This window comes from Sceloporus occidentalis, unplaced genomic scaffold (genome assembly GCF_023333645.1).
Source record: "Sceloporus occidentalis isolate IW3139 unplaced genomic scaffold, rSceOcc1.0.p SCAF_534, whole genome shotgun sequence".
NCBI lineage: Eukaryota > Metazoa > Chordata > Lepidosauria > Squamata > Phrynosomatidae > Sceloporus > Sceloporus occidentalis.
This window is the reverse complement of record NW_028317514.1, coordinates 81,681-94,059: the sequence shown is the minus strand read 5'-3', so window position 1 is coordinate 94,059 and position 12,379 is coordinate 81,681. Positions and strand designations below refer to the sequence as shown.

Genomic DNA, 12,379 nt, shown 5'->3' with positions numbered 1-12,379 from the left:
GCAGGCCAGGAGGGCCGGCGGTTATTTCCGGAAGGTGATGAGGTATTCCGGATAGGCCTGGATGTCGTTGAATATGACGTACATGGAAGGCTGGCTCAGGTTGTCCGTCACGCTGTCGTGGAGGTCTGTCGGGTTTGCTGCGGTTTTGGGCGGTGGGGCGAGCATTCCCCCCCTCCCGGCACAGTAGATCCCGGTGATCACCCGCGCCAGGTACATGTACTTCTGGCTGTTGCCGTCTGGCTTGGAGTACGTGTCCTGTGCGGAGTAAATCGCTTGCACCGCAAAATAGGTTCCGTTCCCAAAGGCAGCGGCTGCGTAAGAAACACAAACAAATTGCCACGAGCCGACGGCGAGAAACGTTTATTTGCAACAAACTCCTAATTTTCAGGGAAATCATTTGTTCCGTATCGCAGGATACAAAAAATGGGATCTGAACAAAGGTAAAATGATCTTTTTTTGTGGCCGAGCCTACCCCATGGAGCCACATGGCCGAGCCTACCCCCTGGAGCCACGTGGCCGAGCCTACCCCCTGGAGCCACGTGGCCGAGCCTACCCCCTGGAGCCACGTGGCCGAGCCTACCCCCTGGAATCGTATAATGATACAGCTGTAACCCGGCATTAACCCGGTTGTTAAGTGACCCTGGGGTGAGTGTGGTCCACCGTGCCCAGTGTTAGCAGAGTGTTATCTTTGCCGTGGCTGAGTGACCGGTCACGGGATCCATGGGATCAGAAGGTAAAGCTTTTACCTGGTGAAGATGCCCCGGGGTGCAGGGAAAGTGTGTGACGCCACGTGATGGATATTTGTATTTCTGGGGATGCTATGGGATGATTTATACACGGCCGCTTTAACCACGAGGTATGATGTCATGGAGTGGCTGAATTATTAGGGCAAACTCATCTAGTGTGCGGACAGCTGGGAGTGCGAGTGTATGGGGTGGTGAGGATGGTTTAGCGTGGCACGCTAATGCGAGTGTATGGCTGGTGAACAGAGATCTACCCGGGGTGGACCCGCAGTACCCACTTTTAACCCTTTCAGAATTGTGTAGAATCTCACCATTCATTCCAGCGTAGCTGCGGTTAAATCCATTGTGATTGATAGTTGCCACTTTCCCGGGGTCCGTCCCGTGGAACAGCCGCTTTTCATTATTTCCGGTGCCGTTTTTGGTGTCGATGCTCTGTTTCTTGGTCTGGTAGCCCAGCCAGAGGCCCCTGTTCTGTATTCTCTCGATCTGCAATTACAAGCAATATGGGTTCTAGCGATATGGTTAAATATCAGAGTATCTGTATCACGTGACTCCAGTACTTAGCGCTCTCCCGGCGTCCGCCAAACCCGGATTCATCCGTCACTCTTCCAGATAATGAAATGTGATTCATCGCTCCGCAGAATACGTTTCTACGTCTACTCCACAATAACGGCACTTACACCGGCAGAAACCCCACAAACTGACTTGTGGCAAAGGTGGCATTCTGTGACGGCGCCACGTTTACAGTCAGTGAGCTTTCCGTGTCTGTCTCTGGAGACGGCTGCCTATGGGCTCATTTCATACACCACATGCGTTTGTTCATAAAGTGTATCTGAAGTTGGATGGAGCTGCTCAGGATCAGGCCCTGCTGGGACCTTGTGCTATTGAATAATGCGGAGATCGGGTCTAATTAGGGAACCGTACCGAGGACATAATAAAAAGGGCCGAGTGTGTCCGTCAGCGCTAAGAAAATAGTGAAAGAATTACCTTTGTTATGTTCATGTTGCATGTTTTTGCAAATTCTTTCTGGACGTCTGCAAATTCAGCCGATGTGGGGCTGAGCTGAACCGTTTTAACTTGATCGTCATTCATTGGGTCCCAGTGGGAAGGTAACTCGAGGTATTGTCCTAAGATATAGATATTTGGTAAGAATGGATGGCCGCCCCGTGTGCCGCGCGGGGTTAATCTCTGACGGCAGCCACCTGACACCATTAAATCGCGTTCCTTTAAAAATGGAAAACGTACCGATTTTTGAAACGCGTTGGAGTCTCACTTGGCCTCCCTTGCTGTCGCTGGCGACTTTCAGCTCCATGTTTACGGTGTAAATGTTGCCCGCGATACGGATGGGGAAACTTTGTCTGTTCTCCAAGCTCGCCTTTTCCAGCTCCATGTTGGTCATGATGTCGAACGGCGTAAAGCCGGAGCTGTCCTGGTATTTCCACTCCACCAGAGAGCTGCAGAGCTCGGCCTCCTTTCTCCTGGTCTGCTTAACTCGGATATCATTTATTAGGGCTTGGATCTCTTTGGACGCATGCAAGACATCCCTGGATAGACCAGACACCGATATTTTAGACCTCTGAAAACAAATGGCGACGTTGCGTTCCTTCTGCAGCTCGCACAGCCTCTGACACTCCTGGTCGCCGAAGTCTTTGATCCATTCGTCCGTTATAACGTTCTCATCCTGCTCTTTTAATATAAGATCTTCGAGCCAAGAGGTGGCCTTTCTGACCGTTGGCAGGCTTTCCCCACATAAATGGAAAATCGCCGGTTCGAGGTCTTCTTTTAATTCAAAAACTTTTGTTTTCGACGAAGGTTCGTTACTTGGAAACAGAGAGGTCAAAAAATCTGTAAAAAGACATGAAAAGTGGTTGGCGAAGGAACGGTCCAAGACGTCTTTTTACTGATTTGTGAGAATCCTGCAATATACTTCACTTTTAATTTGTTATCCTAAAATCAAACAATTGTATCAAGGTAATAATTAATATTTCTCACGGCTTTCCAGTTCCTACCCTGACAGACTCACACTATTGGGATGGCGCACGCCATCAAATAGAGGGTAAAAGTTGGCCCTCCTCACCTCTAACCCCCTATTGTGATTGCCAGAGACACGAATGGGTTAATCCCCTTATCCCATAATCCTGGGGATGGAGGGGACCTGCCTAAATCTCGCCTGCCAAGCCCTGAGAATGGCGCCCATTATACAATTCTTGGAAAAGCTTCTTCCTGATCGATCAGACGTTTATGAAAAAGCTTGAGGTGAACCTGGCGGGGTTTCGCTCAGCACAGAAGACCCACTGGTGTCGCCCGGTGGTCCATCGGTGAGAAGCGATCTCCTTTTTAAATATAAAAGGAGGCCCGGACTCTGCGCCGTGTGTGAATTGGGACAGAAATTGCATGGAAACGTAGCAGTCACCCGTCGGTTACAATCCCCTCGACGATACATTTGGGACAAATGAGCTGACGTTTCAAATGAGTAGATTCTGCCGCTCGGTTTAACCCGACGGATCATACATTCAATGAAAAAACAAAAAGATTAATAGAACAATTAATGGCGGCTTGCGTGGTCCGTATCTGGTATGGTCGGTTCCCGCAGAGCAATCGCTTACTCGTAAACCTGGTGAACATGGATGGTTTTGGAGCGCCGTTTCCTTCATCCTTCGTCATCACGGCATAGAAGTCGTCCATCATTTGTTTCTGGAAAATGACGACTTTCACTTTCTGAATCGATGGGGGTGACTTGGAGTTGGCGAAGTGTCTCACAGCATCCAGCATGGCAGCCGCAACGGCAGAAGAAGACAGGTTTCCTACACCTGGAGAGGAGGCAAGGGGTCAGAGCTTTCCTCTCCGCTGCGTTCTGGCTCCGTGGATCTCATTTTATTTTCAGTATATAAAAGTAACGCGCTCGGCACGGACCTGTTCCTATGGCGGGGAAGGCTACGGACGTGACCTGCTGCTTCTCGCACGCCTCCAGAGCTTCCAGAACGCATTCTTTAATATCGTTGCTGAAAAGACCGAGACAAACGTGGAGGATGTTCTGGCAGCGAAGACGTCCGCCCTTCGTCAGGATGTATCGCTTGTGGGGTTGAGATCCTGGAAAAAGAAATTCTGGAGAATGAAGTAACGGGCCAGCAGTGTGGCTACTCGCTACGCCTTGATACGGTTAACCTGCTGACAGTATGTCGCAGGGGAGAACCCGGCCCGCCGGACACCCTTACCGAGCGTGACGCATTCATCATAGACGCTCTGACCCGCAGCTTCCAGGATGGCCTTGGAGACACCTGCAGACGAGGAGTTGCAGATATTAATGTGTCCCGAAATAAAGGGGAGGTGCGAGGGGTAGAGAATTTTATGGCCAAGACTGACAGGTCACCTGATCTGAGCGTGAACGTGTCATTGGATGAATTGACTATAATATCCGCATCTTCCTTGGTTATGTCTCCGGTCTTCACTCGGAAGGCAACCGGCCCAATGTTCATTTCATGGACTCCAAGGGCAGGCGAAGCGACGGCTCCAGACGGGGCTGCAGAAAGCGATCGATCGACATAAATACTAACCGGCCAGGCGCTGACCCAATGTCTGCCACCCCCCCCCATACTTCCACGAGACACTAAATTCCTTATTTCTGAAATCTGTTATATTTTCTTTAACATCTATTTTTCTTGATGCCAATCGGCCCATCCCTTTTTTGTCTCGTCTCAGATTCAGATATGGCTTTCCCATGCATGTTTAAATTCCAACACTGCATTATTCACTACCACTTCTGCTGAGAGCCTGTTCCATGTATCTACTACCCTCTCAGTAACGTAAAACCGATAGCTTTTTTTGTTGTTTTTTGTGCTGTTGGCTCACCTGCACTGTCCCCTTGGTTCAGTTTTCGGCTGGGTCTGATATCCACCCTTTGCGCAAGTTCGCTGGAGAATGCCTGCAATAAAATAGCAATTTAACTCAAATATTGAATATTTGACTAAGAAGCACAATGACTAAAGGCTGATGGAAATAACTTTGTGTTAAGTGAGAAGCTCATTGCTCCCCCCGCTGGTCCTGACGGGGTTAAATGCATGTTCTTGTATGTTGTGGCCTGCGCGATGGAGGTTTCAGAGGCTTTTCCCCGTATGTAGGGAGTTACGATGGGTTAATAATGTAACGTGTAATAACAAGTAATGCGGATTGTTCTAAAGCTCTAGTCGCCGGCGCTTCATTTCTCTTTGCCCCCTACTGGCTTCAGCAGGAACTGCGATGAGTGAGCGGCAGAGGAAATCCCCGTGCGCGCGATGGGAATCTGAACGTCATTAAAAGCCCTTCTCTCCGACACAAACCCCTCTGTTACCGTGAAGCTATCCGTGTCGCTTGGGTGCAGCACAAAGTCAACTCTTTGAAGACACTGAGCCTTATTTTTGCTGCTAAAACTGAGGATTTCATCAAACATTAAAGCAGCCGCCTTGTCTTTCGGGAACCCAAGGACCCCTGTTCCGATCGCTGGGAAGGAGATGGATTTCATTTGTTTTTTCTCTGCGGTGTCCAGGCAGGTGTGTACGATCTGCCCCAAAACCTGAAACGCAGACAGACCCAGGAGGTCACATTCACGGAGCAGCCTGGGGGCCAGCGGCGGACACCCCACCAGTCACCATTTACCAACCATAACTAAAGTGACGCAGACAACGGGTTTCATTCTAGTTTGGGACGTTGGGGGAGTTTTATCGAATTAACCACATAAATGCCTCGTCTTTTAATGATGTAACTGATGCCGTAACATGTCTTAGGACTTTTCATTTATCTACAAGAAGAAAAACATAAACAAAATGTGCCTATAAAGCATCCGTTTTCCTTACCTTCCCAGAAGAACTTGTTGTTCCGTCCCAACGTGGCACCACCGCATGAAAAACAGCCTTACAGGGAAGCCCCCAGCCGTCCGTCACAAACACGCAGCCTTTCTTCACCGGGACCCCCTGGCTCACTTGGTGAAGATTTTCTTGCAGTTTCTGCCCGGCCTTAACAAACAGAGCTTTGGAGGCTCCCCCGCTATTAAGATAAAGGTCCTTCCCCACGCTGTTTACGATCACATCGGCCTGAACAGAGAACTAAATGAGTTCTTGGTACAACACTACGGGATATGATGGCGCCATATGAAACAATAAATAATAAGATATACTAGCGTGTGTGTATAAATATATATATATATGTCTTGATAAAACATGAGCTTCTGAACTACCCTTTGATTACGGAGGTTCTGATTCGGAGAGAAACGTTGCATTTATTTAAAAATACATGCAAAAAAAAATGTATAATCCTACTTGGAAGTAGACGTGAGAAATATATGAATTGAGAAATAAAACCCAAAATACGAACCGCGACGTCTTGAATGTTTCCTCGGGTCAGGGAGATTGTCAGACCCTCCTTGGTTGTCAGTTGATTGAGCGTCTTCTTTATTTGTTTTACGCTTTTGGAAACCTCTTTTTTTTCTTTATTTTTCACAGTTTTCTCCGAGTTTTGATCTCCAAACTGCTTTTTTAAAGCCTCGGCAAAGGCTTGAATTACTGGTTCTGTGGGGTCCACGAGATGTATCCGTTTCAGGCTGGTTCCGTGGCGGTGATCCTCCAGGTATTCCCTTACGGATTCTATTATATTTTCCACACATTGCTTTAACGGAAACCCAAAAATACCTGCGCTGACAGCTGGAATAGCGATGGAAGTGTGACCTCCGTCTGTCGCCAGTTCCAAACTCCTGCCTATCGCTTTCCGGAGAAGCCGCTCGCATTTCAGCGCCGCCGACGAATTCCATCTGGGTCCAACAGCATGTATGACCTGCTTACAGGGCAAGTTACCGGCCTCGGTGACAACCGCGTCACCGGCTGACAGATGTCCGTTTTCCCGCACTATCCGATCGCTGTCAGCTTGTAGTTTAGGTCCTGATGCTCTCAATAACGCCAGAGCCAGTCCTCCGATATGCTTCAAGTCTTCATTGGCCGCATTAACGACGGCGTCGACGTGGTGGCCGCTCAGGTCACCTTTATACACGGCGATGGTGACTCCGTCAGCGAGGGTTACTTGGCAGTGAGGATCCCACGTATTCGCGTTACTTTCCGATAACTCCTTTCCTCCATCTTTCTGCAAATATATCAAACACTTGAAGTCATTTTTTGCTTTGCTAACAAGCACACCTTCGTTTATCTCACAAAACTTCTTTGCTCCTGGTTTGTTGATGCGCAGAGTGTCCGTGGACAGAGAGGACAGAGCGCTTTGTATTTGGGCGGCCGCCTTAACAACAGAAGATCTCGGACCGGTCAGAGTAATCGTTCTCCGATTCCTTGTCATTTTCACGTTCATCTCTTCTACTTCCCGGCAGAGCTGCTTCTTTTCATCTTTAATAAAATGCACGACGGCCGTATTCTGGACCTCAATCACCTTCTCCAGCACAGTGTTCTTCTCCACAAAGTCATGGATCTGGCCATAGGTCTCCAGAACCTCCGCAGAGAGCCCGCTGATCACCACCTGATTTTCTGCTCCTGTAGGGAATTGCTCCATGTGGAATTTACACATCTCCGCGTTAAATAATTCATTCAAGGATTCCTGTAGACGTCTCCACTCTGGCTTTTGGATGAGACTCTTGTCGTCGACTGTGACTTTCTTGCTAACCAACCCTTGTTGTATTTTCTTTTCTGCCTTGGACAGGTCCTCGGTGGAGTAGCCGGATAATTTAACTCTGTCATCGTCGAGCTCGTACATCGCATTAATGTTGTGTCGAGTGAACAGGACGCACGACATCTCTTCGCTGTCGGCACAGTGTAGGAACTGCGTCACGTGAGGATCCACGGGGATACGTTTGGATTTCAAAAGTTGCTTTAAATTGAGGATTTCGTTTTTGGCGTAGCGCACGTCTTCTTTTTGTCCACAGAGCTGCAAAGTCTTTGTTGATGGATCGTAGTTCATCTTTAGATCCGTAGTGACTGATTCCACATTTGCCAGCAGATCACTTCTCGATATGATTTCGTATAATGCTGGCGCAAGTCGCTCGGCTGTTGTCACACTTTGGTTTTCTCTGTTCATCTTCTTAATGGTATTTTCAAGGAGATTCTTAAATGGCGAGTCTGTCTTTATAACATCCTGGGAATACCCTGTAACGAAGACCTTCTCGTTATCCAAGTTTGGTTTGATCAAGACTCCAGAATACGCGGAGCCGATGGCTTTCTCTTTGATAGCTCCCCAAACGGATGCCTTCACGTCATACTCCGTGACTCTGAACTTTGACATTTCCATTGAGAACACATTGGAAGCTTTATCTTTCCAGGTCGGGGCAATCTTTGCCAGGGTCCGGAGACGGGTGGCGATGTCTCTAGAAATACACAGCTTAATGTCAGGGTTTGAATGGCTCAGATCTGGCCAAGTGATCTCACAGTATTGAGTCTTCATCTTTTCCTGTACATTGTGCTTTCTTTGTGGGTCTTTCAAGATGAATTCTAGGATGTATGGACTCACTGGGAACTCCAGGGGCAGGGGTTCTGTTACGCGCGGCCCGTTCTTCCCATACAGGGCTATAGCCAGAGTCTGGATGTACGGATACACCGATATCGGCGTCTTCCCCAACACATGCTGTCCCGACAGCACCCTCCTAGCAACTGTAACACAAATACTTATGAGAACTATCACCCCATTTATTAAAATAACACTTCCCTCCCCAAAACGGTAAATGTTTTTCAGGATTAAAAAAAACCCCAAAACATCAGGAAACAATTTCTACAGCTTGAAAACCTGGCGACTACATGGGGCGGAATGGGGCCGATCTGCGGCAGATTCTGGGCTTCTCCTCAGGTTTTTCCTCCTATTGTCCTACGAGAGCTCGGATTGTATATCTACCTCCCGGCAACGCTTTACTCTTTTACCTCTTTTATGCAGAAATGTGACGCACGCAGCGCCTTCTTCAGGAAGCACCACGACCTCTTCCACTTTTCCTCCTCCATGTTTCGAACACTCAAAGTAATTAATTAGTAGATCCTTGGTGGTTTCTGGGGGTAAATGCTCCACTCGGATACTTCTAGTTTCTTCCAGAAGCTTTGCGCTCAGTTTGTACTGAATCGCCCTCTTACACTCAGCAAATTTTTGGATGAAATCTGCAATATCTGTGGGGGGGGGGAAGAAAAATCACACATTGGGTCCGGAGAGAGAGGGGTGGGCAGAAATCAGCGCCGTCTCTCACCAATGTCACAGATGAACGTGACAGTGGCAGAACTGATCTCCGGGATCATCTCCACGTGGAAGTCTCGGTCGGCCTCTTTATTACTGACGTTCTCCAACAGAAGGCCTAACACTTGCTCCGTGTGGGACGGCGGAAGGTTTTCCACTAGAACCAAAGAAGACGCGGGTTCCTGCCTCTCCTCGTCGGCTTCGCGAGGAGATCCCTCTGCGGCTGCGGAAACTTGGAGAGGAACGGGGAGATTAAGCTCTGCTTCCACGTATCGTGCAGCCTGACCCTAAATCACAAATATCTGAAGTCGCTCTGCCTGAGCCCGGCCTGAGCAGTCCACGAAAACGTGGGTATTAAAAACGCAACGAATGACATCATCGCAGCGATGCCTGGGTGCAGTCTGAAGGAGAATCCCCATTCACCCAAAGCTTGGAATATGGAGCGTGCAGGGAGAAGAAGAGGACCACGCGTAGTGATTAGTGAGACACGGGAAGGAATAGTGCAAACATAAAGCACCGAGACAGGAGTCACCCAGCCAGTGAGTACTCGCGCGACAGGAGTCACCCAGCCAGTGAGTACTCGCGCGACAGGAGTCACCCAGCCAGTGAGTACTCGCGCGACAGGAGTCACCCAGCCAGTGAGTACTCGCGCGACAGGAGTCACCCAGCCAGTGAGTACTCGCGCGACAGGAGTCACCCAGCCAGTGAGTACTCGCGCGACAGGAGTCACCCAGCCAGTGAGTACTCGCGCGACAGGAGTCACCCAGCCAGTGAGTACTCGCGCGACAGGAGTCACCCAGCCAGTGAGTACTCGCGCGACAGGAGTCACCCAGCCAGTGAGTACTCGCGCGACAGGAGTCACCCAGCCAGTGAGTACTCGCGCGACAGGAGTCACCCAGCCAGTGAGTACTCGCGCGACAGGAGTCACCCAGCCAGTGAGTACTCGCGCGACAGGAGTCACCCAGCCAGTGAGTACTCGCGCGACAGGAGTCACCCAGCCAGTGAGTACTCGCGCGACAGGAGTCACCCAGCCAGTGAGTACTCGCGCGACAGGAGTCACCCAGCCAGTGAGTACTCGCGCGACAGGAGTCACCCAGCCAGTGAGTACTCGCGAGGTGCTGCTTACCTGGATCTTGCTGGCTTCCCGTCACTTTTCTGTCCTGTAAGAGGTGAATATAAATGTATGGAGTGCAGGTCAGATGTCTTTATACTATTAGAGGTTTTATGGACTTAACATATATTTTTGCGTTGGGGGGGGTGCGTTCTATAAATTATCATGGAAGAGACCTACGCTGGTTAATATTTTTTTGCTGATATAATTCGTCTCCCAAAAACCTTCTGAAAATTTTTTCCTCTAGACCCTCACCGTGACCTCCGTTCTTATTGCTTCTGAAGACGGGGCATCATTCTGGAAGCCTGCCTGCGCAGGGTTGGGGAGTGCGGGGTGTTCGATACCCGCGTCGCCCACTCTCTTACTACTTCATCTTCCCTGATAACTACAGACAGCTCGGTCCTGCCGGATAAGGCGGCCGTATTCATAGAAGAGCTACCTGGCCAGAAGCCGAGGATATTCTGAACGCGTGGAATGATGATGGGTCCTTCCGTCATCAGGAATTATTGGGCTTTTTGCTCCATTCTTATGATCCCTTTGCAGCTGCGTGGCAGAAAGTACTCACCGCTGGAAGATCCTGGACACCGGTGTGGACCGCGTTGGTTTTTGAAGCATCGGCGTCCGGACGTCTCACCTCCAGCATCAGCTTCTTCCCGTCAGGCAACTCCAGCTCATGGATCCTTCTCTGGAGAACCCGCTCCCGTACTTCGGATATAAGAAAACAGAACTGCAATTAAAGCACAAATCATACAGAGGGGGCATCTCCCGGCTCCCAAGAACCGTTCATGCGCAGGTCATGGCATTGTACAGCGCTGCAGAATTTGATGGCGCTATATAAAGCAATAAATAATCATTTCTGTACTTGCGGTGAACACGGTTTGAATGAAATGTTTCTTTACACCCCTGCTAACCCAACTGGGTTATTCCATCCGGAGTCATCGGGGACGTAGGGGGCCGTTTGCTCACAGCTGGATGTGGGGCCCTCGGTGCATTTACACCAGCTCTGGTCTAATTCTATACCCCGGGCCCCGGGGGTGATGATAACGGTTATCAGTGGCCTGGTTGTGTTTAGTTGCTGGAGGACAATGGCGGCCGGTCCTTATTATACACAGACCTGGAACCAGAGATCCATACAACATAGAATATGGTGACCGCCCATTAATAGATCTGCCCTTCATTATTACCCTCTTCGACCTGCCCTACACACAACTACCCCATAGACCTATACTCAGTATTATCAGTGGTGCCCCTCATTATCGCTCCCATCAGAGAGTAGTGTCCTTCCTTACCTACTCCTTCCATAGAGACTGTTATTTGCCCTACCCATAAAGTGTTGCCCCAATGTATATGCACACTCGCATGTTTCCTATTATTATCTGTCCTATAGAGTGTTGCCCCTTATGTATGCCCCACCCATGCAGTGATGCCCTTAATTATCTGCCCCATCAGTAAAGTGTTGACCGTAAGATCAGACCCACCTGTAGAATGGTATTCCTCATTATCAGCCCCACCAATAGAGTTTTAACCCTTTATCTATCCCACCTATAGAGCAGCACTCCTCATTATCACCCCTTTGTTATCTGCCCCACACACAGAGCTTTGCCCCCAATATCTGCCACACCCTTTATTTCATGCCCCACTGATAGAATGGTAGCTTTTATTATCTACCCCACCAAAAGAGGGGTGCCCCTCATTATCTGCCCTACCTATAGAGTGGTACTCATTATCACCCCCCCCCCATAGAGGGCTGTCCATTATTATCTGCCCCACACATAGAGCAGTGCCGCTAAATATCTGCCCCAGCTGTACCTGTCTCCTGGTTGAAGTGAATCAGGACATGGCCCCGGCGGCAGTCCAGCTTCTTGATCACGCATTCCCCTCCATTAGACTTTCTCTTACTCTGGAAATATGTCAGTAACTTGTTCTTCACCTGCTTCAGCTTCTCGGGCCCCTGATCCCACTGGAGGGCCACAGGAAACTCGAAGTCCCCCATGCCGAGGGCAGGCGAGGGCGTTTGTGAAGAGTCAGGAACGGAGTGCGTTCTTCTTTCTCTCGTCTCGTTTATTTAGAAGTTGCTGTTGGTTTCACTTTCATTTCTTGGATCTTTTCTCGTTTCCAGTAATTCGGGGTGGAGATGCTGGAGTTACCCTCCCCGGGGCAGCCACCGGCAGACAGGCTGACGAGGGCAGGGCCCGGGCCAGAGGCCAGTTACTGGCTCCCCTTCCCCCTTAAATGGTTAATCTAGGGTGACGGGGTTAATTAACGACATCCAAACAAGAAATATTTATTCGCCGTTAGATTGCGTCCCCTTTATTTATTGAAGCAGCAAAAATGGGGTTAAAACCAA

The 12,379-nt window shown here is 49.4% G+C and overlaps 1 protein-coding gene across 1 annotated transcript; it reads right to left on the bottom strand.

Annotated features, from left to right (window-relative positions):
* Positions 1-21: 21 nt before the first annotated feature.
* On the bottom strand, positions 22-12,025 carry LOC149271212 (protein mono-ADP-ribosyltransferase PARP14-like). Its single transcript, XM_089507540.1, has 16 exons — positions 11,842-12,025; positions 10,598-10,737; positions 10,048-10,081; positions 8,935-9,153; positions 6,090-8,356; positions 5,573-5,809; positions 5,071-5,292; positions 4,593-4,665; positions 4,114-4,263; positions 3,959-4,021; positions 3,657-3,833; positions 3,350-3,553; positions 1,989-2,588; positions 1,731-1,870; positions 1,055-1,229; positions 22-311 (listed from the first exon to the last, which is right to left on the bottom strand). Exons 1-16 carry the CDS (start codon positions 12,023-12,025, stop codon positions 22-24), a joined length of 5,175 nt encoding a protein of 1,724 aa, XP_089363666.1.
* Positions 12,026-12,379: the final 354 nt, after the last annotated feature.